This window comes from Rhynchophorus ferrugineus, unplaced genomic scaffold (genome assembly GCF_030347505.1).
Source record: "Rhynchophorus ferrugineus isolate W39M unplaced genomic scaffold, kcgeb_rfMv2 rfM2, whole genome shotgun sequence".
Taxonomy (NCBI): domain Eukaryota; kingdom Metazoa; phylum Arthropoda; class Insecta; order Coleoptera; family Curculionidae; genus Rhynchophorus; species Rhynchophorus ferrugineus.
This window is the reverse complement of record NW_027472581.1, coordinates 12,864,559-12,884,560: the sequence shown is the minus strand read 5'-3', so window position 1 is coordinate 12,884,560 and position 20,002 is coordinate 12,864,559. Positions and strand designations below refer to the sequence as shown.

The 20,002-nt window shown below is 33.8% G+C and overlaps 1 protein-coding gene across 11 annotated transcripts in view; it reads right to left on the bottom strand.

Annotated features, from left to right (window-relative positions):
• Positions 1 to 20,002, bottom strand: part of LOC143191823 (uncharacterized) — an 870,958-nt gene that overhangs the window by 165,472 nt on the left and 685,484 nt on the right. Inside the window, exon 1 of one of the 11 annotated variants that reach the window (XM_076397240.1) lies at positions 5,182 to 5,337. The exons of the other annotated variants lie outside the window; for them this stretch is intronic. Coding sequence (XP_076253355.1) covers positions 5,182 to 5,241 — 60 coding nt within the window. The 5' untranslated portion in view covers positions 5,242 to 5,337. Of the gene's footprint in view, positions 1 to 5,181; positions 5,338 to 20,002 lie in introns of those variants that run through there. 11 annotated transcript variants of the gene reach the window in all.

Here is a 20,002-nt window from a genome sequence, read left to right as displayed (position 1 = left end):
GAAAATGTCTTCCCAGCGAGCATTCTTTTGAGATATGAGAACAGGAAGTAGTCGCTGGGGGCCAAATCTTGAGAATACGATGGGTGAGGAAGCAATTGGAAGCCGAATTCATAGATTTTTGCCATCGTTTCCACTGACTTGTGACACGGCGCGCTCTATTGGTGAAGTAGCACTTTCTTTTTCCTCAAATGCGGCCGTTTTTCTGCCATTTCGTACTTCAAACAGCCCAATAACTCTATGTAATAGCCGCTGTTGATAGTCCTTCTTTTTTCAAGGTAGTCAATGGCGCTTTGGCGCGTGTTTATCGTGTGCAGTCCACTCGGATGACTATCTATTGGACTTCGGTGTGAAATGATGGGTTTATTACGCTTGATCATCTTCAAACACTGCTCCGAATCATCACTTGAAATCCACGACGAATCCCTCGGAATCAAACTAGTCGTTTTTAGTCGAAAGTGAGCTCGCGCGGCACCCGCTTTGCACAGAGCTCTTTCATACCCAAATATTCGTGAATGATATGATGTACACGTTCAGTTGATATCTTTATAGTGTCTGCTATTTCATTCAGTTTCAATTTACGGTTTTAAAATTTTTTTTTATCAACTTTTTTTTCACAATAACAAAAGTTGTTTCACTCAACATGCTATAATTCACAAACTAATGATCAGACAGCTGTCAAATTTATACACACATCTTTGGAGGTTTAGTTTAAAGCTAACTAAAAAACTTATGGATTTAATTCTAGTAGCCATCCATGTGTCAGGCCGGTGAATTTTCAATTGACCTGTTATTACATCTATTTCTGACAATATCATTATAAGTTAATTGCTTCAAACATTATAAGAAATATAGTAGGACAGTTGTTTATTATATTCTAGGTTTGCACTAAACAAATATCTCCATCTTTTCAACATTATCTGAAATGCAGTTTGAATGTGGTTTTTCTATATTTGTGGATTGTGCAAAATTAATACTTCCATCTTTTCCTCTACAGCCATCACGTATATTTCTGATAATATCAGTAAAAGCACTGCTACAAATATTGTCTGAAATTTAGTATGACAGTTGTTTTTTATAATTCGGGATACTATTCCTTTGTTATTCTATTATTTATATTTTGGAATTATGTTGTTTCAAACATTATTTCGGGATTGTGACAAGTTAATTTCTAAAATAAAAGTTTTATACAGTTACACATTTACATATTATTACAGTAAAACAATTTAACATAACAAAACGCTTTAATATACGTTTCCTGTCTACTACTACGTAATTTTACATTGGTTAAAAAAGTAATAAATTATATATTTTCTCGAGAATAATGCTAATATCACTGTTGTTCGTTTAAAAATAATCTAATAAGTAACTTTCTGAGCACTTAAGTACTACACCAAGTATCAATTTAGTCATTATTATATTCTGGTCCAGATGCTTTTCTGAGTTGTGTTTTCTGACTGTAGATAATACCAATATTATTCTTACGCTAAAACTTCAAATTAGTATCGCTAATTTGTTTTGTTAAAAAATATGTTTTGCTGAGTAAAGTTGTAAATTACTGTTGATATTATTCGAAGTCTAGAAAGATTTTTTCGGACAGTTTATAAGAGCTATCAAAGTTTTTATTTCTGGCGTTAAAGTTTTTCAATATGTTCACTTTTCATTGTTTCTACATTTTAATTAATGTCATCAAATTTCCTTTTGCTTTTGAATACTTTCTTAAATAGATCTAAAGCTATTCAAATAGCGTGCGTCACTGATTAACTGATTAATGATTCCGTAACTTCCGAAATTTTATTCAGCGTTATTTAAAGAAAAAAATATGATGTAAAACTTTCATGGATGGGAAGGCATCAACTTGTAGCTCTTATATATTTTATGTATACACGTATATGAAATAATTTAACACAATAACAAACAAGCAAGGATACGAATGAAAGTTACCCCTTATATTATTTGTTTTTACCCAGTAATTTCATATACCGTGAGCAGCATTACTAATGAAGAAATTAGCTTTCAAATAATACAGAATAACCACAAAAGTAATACGTGGTAGGAGATATCGTTCTTTATATAGTTGTAGAACTTTTACTTTTTTCTTCAATAATAAAAATAAAATTGATAATATAAACGTAACTTATACGCGAATATTTAAATATAATAGGCGCACAACTTTGCTAAATGGAGAAGTATTGACAAAATCTGTGTATTATCTCAATGCTCATATATTATCTGAAATATAGTATGACAGTTGTTTTTTATATTTCGGGATTGTGCTAAAATAATACTGTCACCTTGTCTATTATTATCATTAAATCTATGTCTGACTATATCAGTATCATGTCAGAGCTTCTAAGACTATTTGAAATACTGCACAAGTTTTGTATTTTATTTTATGGGATTGTGCTAATTTAACTCGCCAATCTGTCATCACGTCTATATTCCACGATGTCAATGGTTAAAGCATTATCTGAAATATAATATGATAGTTGTTTCTTATATATCGGGATTGTGATTGCGTGACGTGGTCGTCAAAGATCAATAATCACCTAGTAATACAATATAGCTCTCATAGAATTCAGTCGTATAAATAAGTAACTTTTTGAATAATTACTGTGTTGTGACTTAATGATTTATTTCTATAAATGATTTATAATTATAAACGTAATTTATACGCGAATAATTAGATATAATAGGCTCATAACTTGGCTTCATGGAGAAATATTGAGATAATGAGTGTCAGTAACTCAACAAACAATTTCAAAGTAGGGAAATAAAGACAGTACTTGAAATGTTAATTTAGCAGAGATTTCTGTTAAAAACGATCACTATGATAATACTAAATGCTGAAATTTTTAGAGATAACTAGTCTATGCATTCAGAGCAAACACCAAACCGAACATGTACGACTCCAAGATTATATATACCGTTATATTGTCTTTTATCATTATCGCATCTATAGCTGACAATGTGTGTATTATCTCAATGCTTCATGTTATCTAAAATATAGTATGACAGTTGTTTTTTATATTTCGGGATTGTGCTAAAATAATACTGTCACCTTCTCCTTGAAAAATTGACATAATGACTGTCAGTAACTCAACAAACAATTTCAAAATAGGGAAATAAAAAAGTGCTTGAAAGTATAATTTAAGAGGGATTCTGATTAGATACGATTACTATGATAAGTTTGAACGCTGAAAATCTTAGCGATAACTAGCCATGCTTTCAGAAAAGACTAAACCGAAAATTCATGACTCCAAGGTTGTGTTATATATTTGATGGAATTAACTTGTTATAATCTATAATAAATTATTAAAACATATTGAAATAATCACCCGCAATAGATATCTAAAGCAATTAAGGCATTTGAGCACCGATTAATATTTGTAAATGACCAGTTATTTTATCTCAGAGTTCGTACACTATATGAATGATAATAATACCCAACAATGGTCCATAGATACTTTGAACTATAAGTAATGTATTTGTAAAATTATTTTATATAATTCTGACAAACTAATAATGTGTCAAAAGCATTAAAATTTCTAGACCATTTCTCTACATTTTCCGCAATGCATCATTCGTATTCTTCGATTTTGGCCATTGTCTATTATGGTCTGCTTTGATCGCATTAATTGTTGACAGTAGAGAGTGGAACAAAAAATTTAACCGGATTAGAACAGCTTATAATGAACGATTCCTTTCTATTCCCGCCAAACACTTAGTATTGCCTTTCCTGACGGCAGATCTGGGCTTTACAGCAGTTTGTGAAACTTTCTAGCTCATATTATTATCGTACGTCATCAATTTTTCATTATTTATTTAAAAAAGAACTCCATCTCGTGTTCTCATCGCGTGGAACCCAAATATTGAGTTTCTTTTGATATTCAGCCTGATGTAAATGGTTGAAAACTATTTTATGGTCGATATTTGCTCTCGTTATATCGATATGTATAAGAATCTGATTGTTCATAGATTGGTCCTCTAGCGACTGAAGTCTATTTAAGTTTGATATCAATAGAAGTTGTTCAGTCCATATTAGAATTTAGAAAAGAAAAGTAAAAATTTAATTTTCAAAGGAAGTAAAATGAGAGGTTTGAACCCCAAAATATATAATATATATATACGAGCGAAACAAACTGCACTGTATATATATATATATATATATATATATATATATATATATATATATATATATATATATATATATACAGTGCTGTTTGTTTCGCTCGTTAGATGAGAAATGTCCCTAGGATTTCAAACATATGTATTTTCATATTAGATATTATAAAATAGAAAATGCACAGTAGATTAGATTTCAGAAGAATATGGTTACAGGGTGCTATGTCTTCCTCCCTATGAATTTCTGGAATGTGTTTGGATAACTTGTTGACTAAAAGTGAGAATGACTGTAAGATTTATATGGATAGATATATGTGTAACCGTTCAGCATATATATGAGGATTTGGTCTGAATGCATGAGTAGAGAATGGATATCTCTAACACTTTTATTATTTACTTATAGAGGACATGGCACTGTAATAATTAGAATACAGTAATTGAATCAGAAGATCTAGAAGAAATTGATACTATATATAAAAAAACTCGGCTAGATCCCTGGATGGAGCTCAATGTAAATATAATAAAATAATCCTAATCTACAAATTATTGTTGCTCTACAATTAACGGTAGTTTAAGTCCTTCGATAATATATGCATCAGATATACGATAATGTAGTTTTCATTTCATTATTTTATTTAGGTTAAAATTTTGTTATATATCGAAGCCAAAATAAACTAAGTCAAAGTTGACGAGACACCATTACGACGTTGTGATGTTATATATTTTTATGACGTGCCTTCACTGTTATTTTGGATCCACTATATATCCAGAATATTCTATGGACGTGATATAGTGTGGTTTGTTTAAATAAGTATTGGTACAGATTTTGCTCCAATCTGATTAATTAAAAAAAAACGTCGATATCGTAGTATTGGATAACGCGATTTAGTAAATTAGTGGGTTATTTCCCATGAAACAATCACCAATTTTAAGAAACTACAACTAATAAAAGCGACAATTAACTTTATGTAACATCAAATCGTATATACCACCAAACGCCATACGTGTCGTAATTCCTTTCACCAGTTATTAGCGTAAATTCGCCGTAAAAACACATACCCGACTATTATAAGACAAATATCCGGAATATTTTTCACATCTACACGTAAAAAACGACATAGCCGCACAATCACCGAAACGCAAAACGACCAAAACAAAGCGACCCGCCGCCAAATGTCACATCCCGAAAACCACGGCCTACTTGGCCGGTGCCGTTTCGACAGCGCTACCGCTTGCCGTTCGGCGACCTATAAACCGTTCGTCAATTAAATTGGCCGCGGAGATGGACCGGACCGGATCGTACCGAGCGACAATGTAGCGAACGGCCGACGAGGAGGCGCGTTAAGTTTTCGATGAAATTTCTATTTCGAACATTCGAACTGTTTGCGGTCGTTTATTCGCAATTGGTCACGCATCATTGGATATGTTGGCAACTTTACTGGTCGGAAAAAAAAAAGAAATGTTATATACAGAGTATTTTTATTTTAATTTATACATATAAGTATATAAAGGTTATGCAAATTAGTTCTGAGGGTTTCTTGTTGCTTTTTTTTGTAAATTTGAAGCTTTATTCAGAAATATTGGTACAATAGATCAGGTGCTTGCATGTATTTTGATTAATTTGTCACCATAAAAAGGCTTCCGTTGAGAAAAACTGTTACAATACCTATTATGGACCTGTAAATTAATTTTAAAGGATCTATAATAGGCTTAATTTCTCGATATTTGTAACTTCATAGAAGTGTGAACGAAAAGATTTTAAGTGTGTTGAAAATGTCTGAATTTGTACTGAGTTAATCGCAGTTGTGGTCAGTTTTACTTTGTTACTTCAATTTGAGGAAAAATGCGGGTGGAAAGTCATCGAATGCTATCTGAAGTTTATGGCAACCATGTTCCATCGAATTTAACATGTGGATACTAGTTTTGGCGTTTTAAAGGTGACGATTTTGACACCGCAGATAAAGAACGCTGTGGACAATAAAGAAAATTGAGACGAGAATTTGAAGTCATTCAAATCAGTCATCAATCGACGATGATCCATGTAAAATGCAAGAAGAATATGCAGAATTGTTAGGAGTAATACAAGAAACCAGTTCCAATCACTTGAAGAACATGGCAATGATCCAACACTTGGATATTTTGTGCCGTATGGATTGAAGCCGAGAGATATTGAAAGGCGCTTAGTCACGTGTGAAATGCTGTCTCGACGGTAAAATCGGAGAGGCTTTTGCATCGTAAAATTATGGGACCACCTGGTCATGTATCAACATCGACGTCAAAACCTGCTGCTCTGTATTTGGTGGGGTGAGCTTGGCAAAAGAAGGTCGGAATACAAGCAAAGACACAAAAATGTTATTCTTCAGCATGAAAAAACTCGACCACATGTTACAGAGCCGATGAAAACATACTTGGAAATAATAAAATGGAAAGTGATACCACCCCCCCACCCTTCATTTTTTGCCCACGCCGCATTCTCCAGACCTAGGTCCTTCCGATTATTACTTATTCCAACATATGAGTATGAATTATGAAGATACCAAGAAATGGGTCGATTCGTTGATAGCCTTAAAAGAACCACCGTTCTTTCGATATAGAATCCATAAATTGCCTGAGAGATGGGAAAATGTAGCGACCATCGATGGACAATATATTGAATAAAATATATTGTAGCGACTTGTCACAAAAAGTTTCAAATTAAAAAAAATCCTTTAAAACTAATTTATAGGCCTAATAATATATCAGTTAGAGTATATAAAGTCTACTAGATATAATAGAATAAATATTTGAAACATACGATGGCAACCTAAAATAATTGTTATATACAAAACAATAGTTTTTTTTATAATAAATTTTCTTTCTTTGTTGCCTAAACAATTAATACTAACATATAAATTATACATACTGTCGAAATACTAAGATCCAAGCTGAGTATCCCTCATTATTTTTTTATTATAAGAGATAAGCTACAAATCTGTTTCGGCTAGGTTTCGATATCTTTACTATCACGTACTATTCTTCCAACACTATTATTTGTTTCGGCACAAATAGTGTTTTAATGAACACACAAATTATCTTCATTCATTATTTTGAAAATTATAAAAAACGTTTTTCTATAACTATGTTGGCCTGTAATGTAATAGTCGAACTGAAGGCCGGAAATTCATGAAGTAATGTGTTGTTTGCATAAAATAATGAATATTGAGTTTTCAGTATATAAATGTTAAAGATCAATAAGTAAAATATTAAAAAATATCTTATTATTTATAATACAGACTTCAGGTATTATGCAGGGCAGTGTCTCTGGCCCACTGTTATATCAATTGTATACAGCTGATCTACTGACCTCAAAAAACACTACTGTTGCAACATATGCTGACGACACAGCGATTTTATTATCACACTAGTATCCAATATCAGCCACAAGAAACATCCAACTTTATCTTAATAAAGTCGAAATGTGGTTGAAAACATGGTGTATCAGAGCAAATCAAACAAAATCTACCAATGTGACATTCCCCCTTAAGTAAAAATAAATAATTATAAACTCCCACAAGCAGACAACGTTAGATATCTGGGAATGCATTTTGATCGACGTTTAACATGGAAAAAACATAGTGACAAAACGCAAACAGCTTGGGCTTAAACTAAACAAAATGTATTGGCTGATAGGGTGTAAATCTAAATTATATTTAGATAACAAAGTTTTGCTGTATAAGTCAATACTTAAACCCATTTGGACCTATGGTATTGAACTGTTGGGTACTACTAGCAAATCTAATATAGGTTCCAGAATAAAGTGTTGCGAGTCATCGATGCCCCATATTACGTGTCCAACAAACTGATTCAACGCGATATTCACATAGAACCCATAACGAGTGTGATTCGAAGTACTCTGAAAGATTTTATTTGTTATGGCCTAAAAGGCGAGGATCCGGAGATTCTATTGATTCGCGAACCTGAATTAACACACAACTGAATACTGTTGTACGGGGACAAAAGTTATGACTGTAGCGTTGGTTGATTTGCAACCTCCAGAATTTGAACCACTTGACCGCATGATCGAGCTGCTTCTGTAAACGTTCATGAATTTTAACTTCGAACCTGGCGGCCGTGAAGAAAGCAGTGTTGTCAGCGTAAAACGCGACGTCAATGTGCTGTTTTCTCGTCAGATCTGAAATAAAGAGGGTTTAAACAAAGCTGGGGCCAGCAGGGAACCTTGAGGTACGCCAGCATCGATTTGTTTACGACTGTAAAGTGATTCTCTGATCTTGACCTGGAAAGACCTGTCCGAGATATAGGACTTGATGAGAGCGGTTAGATTAGAAAGTGCGATTAAATCGTCGTGCCAGACCTTTTCGAAGGCTTTGGTTAGGTCCAGAAGGACTGCGTCAAGCTTTTTACGTTGGTCAAGCGCCTGATGGATATGTGCGGCCAGACGGGTGGCCAGATGGACGGATGAGTGGTGAGCGCGAAAGCCGAATTGTTCATCAGGAATGATGTTGTTTTCCTTTGTGAAAGAGTTGAGAGAGTAGAGTATTGCCCTCTCGGCAATCTTCGAAATGGCGCTGAGAAAGCTGGCCGGTAGTCATATGGAGATGATTTTGCTCCTTTCTTGGGGATAATCGCTATATATGCGTGTTTCCAAGACGCCGGGAAATGTTGCAGCCTCACGATGGAGTTAATGATGTTTTCCTGTAACCGAAACCTGGAGATTTTTTGGTTTGAAGTTTGCCGATCATAGTCTGTAGATACATTGGAGACAGGAAATGGTTAAGAAGAAAGGTTGGGGTTACTGATCTTTTGATGGAGTTGGATTCGTTGGTGACAGTGTCATTGTATATATCTTTAGTGTTCTCTGCGGGTGGGAAAAATTTCATCTGAGCTTCGTAGGTCTCTGCAAGGAGCTCGACTTTTTCTTGGTCAGTGACTGCGAAATTTCCTGTAACCGTTGACTTCAGGGGGGGGATGACATTGTGCGTCTTTCCCACGAGGCACGAGGAGACACGCCAGAAGAAAGGCCCCCCTTTCCAGTTCAGTCTTTGGTCCGCGAGAAATGAGTTCCACTTCATTCCACTCTGAAATACTATTAGTGGATCCTAATGCACTCGCCAAACAGTTAAATGCGCGCGATGACAGTGAACTGCGTAGGCTCAAACGGAAACTGCCATACGATCTGATTAACAGACACATAGAGTGAGATATAATAATCTCTAGAATAAGTTAGAATAGTCTTTAGAATAAGTTATAATAGTATCTAGAATAAGAATTAGATTATAAGTTTGTACAGCGGATCACTTACTGAAGTGATCTTCTATGTTATTTGTCAGGATAGTTATATAACCGAAATCATATTATAAAAGTTATAACTGCCTACGGACAGAATGTTGAAATTCTAAGAAATTAATAAAACAAAACTATAAAATATTAAAAAATATTTGAATCTAAAATTCGAACAAATTTAGAAATAATAAACTTGATATAAAATCAATTGGCAAGGAGAAAATATCTCACGTCCCAAATAATCTTATCACAGACGCTTCAAAAGACTGAACAATACCATTTACCATCAATTAATTATTTCAATTCATTGATTAGCGTCGATATAGTTTAACTAGTGCAAACTAGCTATAAATATTTCAGATCTAAATTGGTGTAATTGTTACGACGATCATTGTAGAAGCACACAATCTTTCTCTGGTTCATTGTGTATATAAATTGATTTATTTTTAACAAGTTGTGAATAGAACTAAATATAATAATGTCGACTGAAAAATATCCGGTCTGTTTCATTGATAAACTTCTATTAATAAAATTGATAGAAAATTTCAGGTTCATGAAATATTCGAAAAAATTGATACGATATATATTGATATGAATTCATGATCGACCTTTCAAATATAGCACATGGTATTATGGTGATGTACAGTATTAGATTGTTTCACTTTTTTTACCTTTTCTTTTTTAGCTCATTTTGGTCACATAAATTAAATACAATATTGTAAAAAATGTATAATTAATTATGCCAAATGCATAATGAGAACTGAAAAGCAGAAATGGGTTATACAGAAGCAGTAACTGAGAAGATTTTCATTAGTTTTTACTGCCTCTCATGGTGATAGTAATGGAAATAATTGGCTTGTCGCATATATAAAACAGGAGGATGTTTTATGTTGGGCTGTATGTATTTAATTCCTTAATGTATGTTCGCTGACATTTATGGACCGATTTTCAAAATAATTTTTTTATTCGAAAGAGTGTCGAAGGAATTCCTCAACGGCACCTATAAAGTATTATTATAAAGTAGTTGTGTAATGTTAGTGTTGAACTGATATGACGGAAATTCGGTAGTTCAATATGAAAGCCATTCAGTTTGCTTTTTAAGCACTAATTATATGATATGAAGAGGCGTAGAAATACTGCAGGCAGATGCTTCTATGCTGTAATGGTTAGAGCGTTCAGTTCACTTGCGGAGGTGGCGGGTTCGATTCCCGACAGCAGCTACAACTTTTTGTTGTTCTAGTTTGATTAGAACATTTGTCAAATCACCAAGAATAACAGGTCAATTGAAAAGTCCCCAGCCTGACATATAGAAGGCGCTACTAGAATTAAATCCATATGTTCTTTAGTTAGCCATAACCCTCAAAAGATGAGTGTATAAATTTGAGAGCTGTCGGATCATTAGTTTGTGAATTTGTGAAACTTTTGTTATTGTGAAAAAAATTGATAAATAGGAATTTCGCGTGTTAATAAAATATTGTATTTGAAAGGAAAAAATACAGTTGAAGCAAAAACTTGGCTTGATACCAAGTTTTCTGACACTGCCCCAGGAAAATCAACCATCAAGGATTGGTATGCTAAGTTTAGACGTGGTGAAATGAGCATCGAAGACCGAAGGTTGTTACCGAAATTGATTAAAATAACGTGTGCAATATATCTGTGCAAAGTGGGGGCAGCGCGATCTCACTTTTGACCAAAAATAACGACGAGTTGATGATACGGAATAGTGTTTGAAGATGATCAAGCGTAATAAACCCGAGTCGATATGTGACAATGGATGAAACATGGCTCCATCATTTCACTCCGAAGTCCAGTCGACAGTCATCCGAGTGGACTGCATACGATGAACCCGCTCCTAAGCGTGGGAAAACGCAAAAGCCGGCTGGCAAGGTTATGGCGTCTGTATTTTGGAATGCGCATGGAATAATCTTCATTGACTACCCTGAGAAAGGAATGACTATCAACAGCGATTATTACATAGCGTTATTGGGCGGTTAAAGGACGAAATCGCCGAAAAACGGCCACATTTGAAGAAAAAGAGAGATAGATAAAATAGTTTTTAAGTAAATTAATATTTTTTGTATCTAAACCCCCTTCTTAATTAAATTTACACATCTTAAAATGTGTTTTCCTTATATTTGACGAAGAAAAATGTTCCATCAATGAATTATCCGGTAAAACGATCAATTACGCTTTTTAAATGGAAACACTATTACGTAAAACCGTAATGAACCGAAACTACATCGTGCCCGTGCAACATTCGATTTCTAATATCCTGCAACCGCTTTCTGCTAATGGAAGTTTAATTTCCGCCCCGAGCGAGGCGAACAACAATCTTCTGCTTATTGATTGTTGTGACATCAAACGCGCCAACTTCAGCCCGTTATTGATACGATAAACTTGCGGGCGAACGAACGAGCGAACACCTTCCAACAGACTTACGGAATACATTGTTTGAGCGGCCGATCTGATAAAATGAACAAAACGGTAATTTAATTGAAATAGGTCCGTAAATAAGGCGGGATAGGGGGGAACGGGCTCTCTTTGTCCTATTAGAAATCCAATCATGGTGAAAAACCGTTAGTCATTTATGACAAGTTTCGTATCGGCCACATTATTACTCGATCTCTTGGTGTTATTGATTTCTGTTGTATAAAACTTGTCCTGAATGGAGTTAATAATCAAATCTGTGTAGGAGAAATGTTTTTAAATAATGCGTGCTTTTCAATGTTGGTGTTCAGTTCAATAATAGGCAGATAGATAGTCATTCTTTAGCAGAATATATTATTTCGATTTTGGATCTTAATTAGCGTTGGGAACTATCGACTGAAAACGACCATCAACTGTTTAGTATCTAACTACTTTTCGCTATCGACTGTTTCAGTCGCTATTGTTGGTTCGACTGATTTTACCAATTTTTACTAGTGACTGTTTCAGTCGACGGTTTTCAGTCGCTTTTTTCGGTCCGACTGATTATGTTACTATTTACTATCGACTGTTTCAGTCGTGTACTTTTAGTTACTATTTATCGCGACCTTGACAAAAATTTACCCAATTTATGCTTACATAGATTTATATGTAATATATATAGTTTTATGTTTTTTTTGGTAATTTGATTGTAAATAACAAGATATTGTATATTAAAATACCAGCATTTTGGAGCGATATTTTTCAAGATTGTTAATGTAAAAAACAAAAAATTGTGAATGATAAATAGTAGAATACTATTGCCTGTTTTTATGGCAATAATAGGTAATATTTCGAAAACTCTCTTGATTTTTGTTAAAAAATATTTCTGTGATATATTGTGTGATCATTTTCAGTTATGTCATTGATTAATTTTTTTTCTACGATTAGTGTTGTATTGTCTATATCTATTATAGTATATTATTTAAAAATAGCAAGTAACATATTAGAATACGATAAAACATTCGTGGGGTATTACTCCATTCCATAGAAAACTTCCATTCCCATTTACAGATCCACAGACCATTCAAATATAATAGTAATTCTACTTCATTTAAAATGAAATTATTAATTTTATGTCAATAGTATTCAGTAATAATTTTTTCCTTGTCTTTTTCAAACTTAGTACGTGAATGAATATGTACATCTACGTCTCACTTATACTACTGTTGGAAAACATAAGCACATATAAAATAAACTGATCCAAGCAATTATCTCCGTCCTTTCTTCTCTCACAATTTATACAGAAAACAGTTCGTACATCTTCGTCTGACACCAAGAATTGAACAAAACAGTCGAACCCGGCATTTGACTGAAAATAGTAATTACTATTTACAGTCGCTAGTTTTTTGACTATCGACTGTTACGACTGCTTTCAGTCGATAGTACCCAACGCTAATCTTAATATATGGAGGACTATGAAATAATTCTGATGGATTTTTTGTAGATTTTTTGTTATATTTTAATGTCGCGTTTTTACCAACTGAGAGTTTATGTGGACAGAACCTACTTCTTTAAACTACGATCGTGGCTTCAAACTACAATCAATGTTGATCAATCAAACATTTTTAAATATTCAAGTTTGTGAGATATTAAGTAATTAAAACACATAATTAGTAATTAAAATGGAGAACACATGACAAATGATAATTGTAATATAATGCTTGATTGTTATTTTCGACATAATATAATAATCATAAATAGCTCTTTTGATAAGTATAATCAATAATATACTATATATTGGTACAAAGGGGAAGCAGGAGAGGCATTGTAGATACAGGAGCAAGTTGTTGAGCAGAAATAGGAAGTGATCATTACTTAGTAGTGATGACAATAGGACTAGATGATGAATCAATGAAATAGTAAAAGTTAACATAGAGGCGTTTTTTGTCGATATTATTTGATGCAGCGAAATTGATCTGAGGTATTAATAAAAGAAGATCTGACCAAAAACAAACACATGGCGGTCAGAAAAAATATTAATGAAAGTAAAACAAAAAAAAAGAAAACTTGGAACTTCCAATAGCTCATGAATGAAAAGTTAAAACTCAAAACTACGAAATATAGAAAAAATGCAGCGCCAGTATAATACGAATGATAGAAGACGTAAAAAAGAAAACATGTATAGAGTTTGGAGAAATAATAAAGAAAATCTATTTTTTGCAAGTTTGAGTTTTGAAAACTGGCAGAAGAGAAAATACATATAACTATAGGCATATAGAGTATTAAAAAGTTCAACCACAAAAAAATGGATACACGTAGCACACATTGACTTGGAAAAGGTATTTGAGAGAGTAAGAGAAGATACACTATGAGTTTTGTTAGAACAATGAAACGTAACTAATATAATTGTAAGAATATTGCAAGAAACATACAGGACTAATAGCAATGCTGCCATTACAGACAAAATGAAATTAAAAACTTTGAAAGCAGGACTAAGATAAGGAGGAGGTTTAAATCCAACTCAAAGGTTTGTTTATAATATTAATGGATGAAATAATAATGAAATGTCAAATAGACAACACAGAACTAAATATAGGGTATACAAATATTATGGAAAATAGCCAGAAATGTTGGCAGTTTTTATTTTCCAGTTCAAATTTCCGGTCTTGAAGTTTTACAAATTATCTCCAACAATTAGTATAAAATCAGAAAATTATAATGTGCTTCTAAAAACTATCGAGGGAAGTTAATATGATTTGAAACCTTTAGAAACATGTCTCGATACATTTTGAAGTTTATTTATAAATTGTGCAGGCAATGCTCTGCCTCGTGATCTTACATCTCAGGATTTGAATGGAATAGGAGTTCTGAAATTATGATAATAATAAAACTGCTAAGTTGATGAAACTATGTTATGGCAATTAGTAAATTGCTATAAAATATATTGGAGATGCGTATTGCATAAAAGTATTTAAACAAATATTAAAAAATAAATTTTTTGATGCACAGATATTTGATGAATGATGTTGAAATGTGAAACCTGCATAATGTACATTATTGCAGTGAATTAGAGTATAGACGCTTGAAGAGTTGAAAGTAGATATAGGCAAGGTTGATCATTCATTATTACTGCAGGATTAATCTCTGAATTCTAGATATGGACTGATACTAGTCGAATTACTATTAGGGGCTTTCATGTATTCTCTTCATAAAATTCATTAATTAATTTCTTGGTATTTTTTGTAATAATGTGTCGTACAATTTACTCAATTGACCTAGCAATTCGAAGCAACAGTTTCATTCTGCTTCTGTCTTGCTGATTCCTCCACATACCCAGCAATACCTTATGACCATGAATATTCTGCTTTTGTGTCGATGTGATTTGACGCGCCTTCCCTGGTCTGGAATTTTTACACTTGGGATTGTTCCATCTTTCACTGTTAGTCACAATAGGCCATAGGAAACAGTTCTTTTTTTTGGCCGGTAAACAGTGAAACTGTGACGTTGGAATAGTTCGAAACAGCATTTTCAGCCATTTCGTGGAATAACCATTTTCACTAGTTTTAGATCTTTCTCAACGCATGTGTTTCATGGGCTTCGACACTAGATTTCTTTAATTTAAAGAAAAAAAGTAACAAATGTGGAAAATAAAATTTTGAGGGTTCCATGCTAAGGGTCTAAATATCCTGAATAATTCAATAGTACTATTTTTATTTTTTATTACACCAATCTAGTAAATTAATACTAATGAGCTATTTATAAGTACATATTACGATATACACTTTGGGCTTTAACATCTATCCCACTGTTTTTAATATGCATTAAGTTTGAGTTATAACTTCACATAACTAGATTAAATGCTTTTACTCTCTTTAGTTTTCTGATTCAGACATCATTATTTAGAAGCTGGGGGAGGCTCAACATTGATAGGCTGATATAGGTAATAACGTTATCAGTTTCTACCATGAAGCACCAACAATAACTCGCAGTACCTTATTTTTAAATATTTGTGATGATATGATTGTTTTGGCTGGTACAGCCACCTCAGAGTAGGACCCCATAAGCTCACACTGGTTTCAAGACTTGTTGGTAGAGCAAAAAGCTTATTATGTACTAACATTTTAATTTCTTCACAATATTTCTTAACATGTGGTTTCCATCTGATTTTAACATTAAGGGTTATTATAGAAAGAAGGAATATTATCCTGCAATCTGATTTATATATACTGGCTTGTGCTTGGCTTTTTGTTAATGAAATCCATATTTTGATAAAGCCATTTTTCTGTTCAGAATTGTATTTCGACAATAGCTGTAATTTTTGAGTTGTAATTTGGATTGATTCAGAGTCGTAATCTCCTATGGATAGGATTGCAGTGCCACTTGCAAATGTAGAAACAGCATTTTCGATGAATGTACGCAACTCCTGAGTATACGAATACAGCAGATAAAAAACGCAATATATTTTCCTATAGCACACTATTTTTATGTAGAATGTAATGCTGAAGCCATTGAATTTAAGTATTAGGATAAGCTGTTTTTATTATATTCCAGTAACAATACATTTATTTAGAGCTCTCTATGTGTTTGTTTAATGAATATACAGTACTGAGCCCACAAAATGATGAAACAACTTAAAATTAACAAAGAAAATGACAGTTAGAAAATCCTGGAACAATCAGAGACTCCGATTCCCTCTCGAGCATAAGCTCGATATCTTCTTCCTTTACGAAAGCGCTTAGTAAGCGACATAATCCGAAATCAAACCTCCTCCACCAACAATTACACGTCTCCGAGAGCTTATTTAGGACGATGATCGCAAAACAATCGGTCGCTTGCCACCATACGAAACCGACAAACCAGAATGGTCTCGATTTATACGGAGACCAGACCGTACCTATACGCCTGCGAGTCAACACACCTGTTTAAGTGGGAAGAAATGTAAATCCACTAACCCGATTAGTTCGAACCCGACAATGGACCCGGGGAACGGGAAAGAGACGAATTTTCGTGAGATTTAGCGAGAGAGCGAGGAGGAAATTATTATATTCCGCAATGCAACCCATTCGTTATGCCGGTTCGACTGGTAATTTATCGTTGACAGTTTAATTCGGTCTATGAATTTAGGATTGCGAGAACGAAGAATGCGGCGGAGATTTGTTCAATATTGTCTTGTACGCTTGTCGACAAGGTAATTCCGTTCTTGTATGGGTTTCGTTTTCTTGTTAAATGTCAGCGATCGTTGTGGGTGTGTTAATTAATAACTACCGTAAAAATAAGTTGACAACAATGAGACTTATACGATTTCTTGTGTATTTACAAATGGGATCATGATTAATTCTGAAAAATACTTTCCAAACTTGACGAAAAAGCGATATTACATGCTTTAAACAGTTTCACAGATGCACACCATATAATCCCGAACGAACAATTCGGTTCCCGTGTCAAACGCTCAAGCCTTCATCAAGCTGCTCGCGTTGCAGCAACAATCCACCAGGCATTAGAAAAAGGTCGAAAAAGTGGAGCCATCTTTTTAGATGTTTCCAAAGTTTTCGATCAAGTCTACCGAATGACCTAATCTCCCTGATAGATTCATACCTGGACGGTAGGTCCTTTCAAGTGAGGATCGGTGACGCAGTCTCCTCTCGAAAACAGATCTACGCAGTGGTTCCGCAGGGTGCTCCACTAGAATCTGCCCTATTCAACTTTTACGTGGCTGATTTCTCACTCCTCAAACATTTCCACACAGAATTGTATGCAGATGATACAACTTTCTTTACAACCGGTTACAGTCCCGACGCTATTCGGGACTGACTTCAAGTCCAACTGAACCAGGCGATTGCGTGGTACAAATTCTGGCGGTTGCAGATAAACTCGAGCAAAACTCATGCTATTCTGTTCCACCACAAGAAGAAGTTCCGCGTTTAACGACTCCAAATCGATAAAGTCTCTATCCCCTGACTCCAGAAAGTATCATACCTCGGTCTCAAGTTCAACTACAGGTTCCAATGGTCAGCCCAAAAAATCCAGCACAGTACAGTCTTCAATCAAGAGAATTGCTAGGTGACATGAGGACAGGCTCCATTCACATGTCAGCATCGAAGTAATGTAACTCTCGGATAACATTAGAACAGAAGGCAGACTCACATGAATCAAAACTTGAATAGTGAGGTGTATTTAATAGAAACACAGTAGTTTTATTACATAAAAATTATTACACTAGAGACTAAGATGGAATCGATGGATCCCCCTAGATCTATAACTAGATTTAAGTTAACGTAAAGACAAATTGTAGGTTAGTCCGCAACGACTAGAAACAATATAATAAATAAATAAAAAAAAACAGATTTAAAAACACATTGTACTATCTAGTATCTAAGCTTTTTGTAACATCGTTAACTCCAACTCAGAATATATACTATTCAAATGTAATTACTATCTATTAAAAATAAATAATTTTTGCAAGAATGTTTTCAAAAAATGTTTTTTCCCTCTTTCAAAAAGTTGGAAGTGATCAACATAACTTATTTTACGTATAAATTATGAATTCTAAATAGTATTAATTGGTAGTACAATGACAGCTAAAGTGATACAAAACTGGCGATAGAATAAAATGACGTTTCCGTTTTAAGCTAGTAGAAAAAATCAATAAAATTGATAGGAATATCTATAACTTTTATAACTTCAAAATTATAATTTGTATATTTTATTTACTCAAGTCTTACAAAGTAATCTGATACAATACTGGATACAATTTTTCACTTCAGGCATTCCAAAAATTTTATTCCAAATTGTATTTCTTTGCCAATCATTTAAATTCTTAGAGCTTTTAACATCACTATCTCATTATCAGCATCTCGACTAAACATTTCTTACGGTGCGATGTTTAAGTCATAATGTATTCCGTCACTCGCACTCTCAGTTATATTGACAGATTTTAATTGGAAAGGTTTTGGGCAGCTTCGTTCGAATATCGTCGTTATTGGTTTTCTCTGGATTACCGTAACATATGTGGCTACGGATTAGTCACAGAGCAGCCTCAGAAGCTAGGTACCGATTGAAGTCACCGTAGACTCGTCATGTCTTCGCTGCGGTACCAGAATTGCCAACATTTCGTCGTCGTAGAAAATAACTATATCTGTAGGATACGAACTATCGTATCGTATATTTCGTTTTGTCAGCGGTATAAATCAGTTTTGTTTTATCATATCCAAATGTCTTAAAGCCCCTTCTGTACAACATACTTATTTATATATCTATATATTTTATTAAATTTTGTTCATACCTTTTTATATATTTTTTGTTACGAAATATATGTAAAAATTCTGGCAAGGAAATATTATAGCGACTTTGAGGCATGTCGAATTTTATATTGTGGAATAACTGTCTACAAAATACCCAGATGTTGAACACGGGCGGGGTAATAGCAGTGCCAACTAGGAAACGATAATGATTACCAAGCAACACCGAGACGTTTATCTGGGATCTTATTGAAGCGTACTTTCGATCACTTAGAATCTGACCAGCGTTGATTGCAGTAACCGTTTACTTGTATTTTCAACATTTGCGGTTATATAATGTAAACACCACTGTTTTATTTCAACTTACCTCCATTGATCGAGCCATATAACATACCCCAAATCTGTATAGTATATTCTTATTATAACAATATTCTCGTGATTCTTTATTACTGTTATCTAGCGTGATGCATGGGGCTAGATGCTGAGCCAACATCGCCATATAATTTTGAACGTGTAAATAAGATTGAGATTAAGACTACAATAATAAAGATTGTCGTTCAAAATACATGCAGACACCTAATATATTTCCTGGGTCTAGTTGTTATTGTAATAATAAACAGTATATTGAAAGTGTGCGATAACACCACCAAGTCGTTATTTAATATTGTAGTAATAATGGAAAAAGGCGGTAAATGAACCAAATAACGAACTACAATGGACATAATTGATTAACATTTAATGATCTTTAAGAAAAGGCGTCATCTGACTGGCAAAAATGCCCGACAAAAGCGGGTCCAAGAAGAAAAAACCCCATTCAACCCCTAAACTCCGATACAAATAAATCATTACGCAAGGTATATCAATTCCGTCCCTCCGCACAATAACAAAAGAATAACGGTTTCCGTTTCCAGCCGCGTGGATCACTAAGTCGACTATAATTCCGCTTTATCATAGGA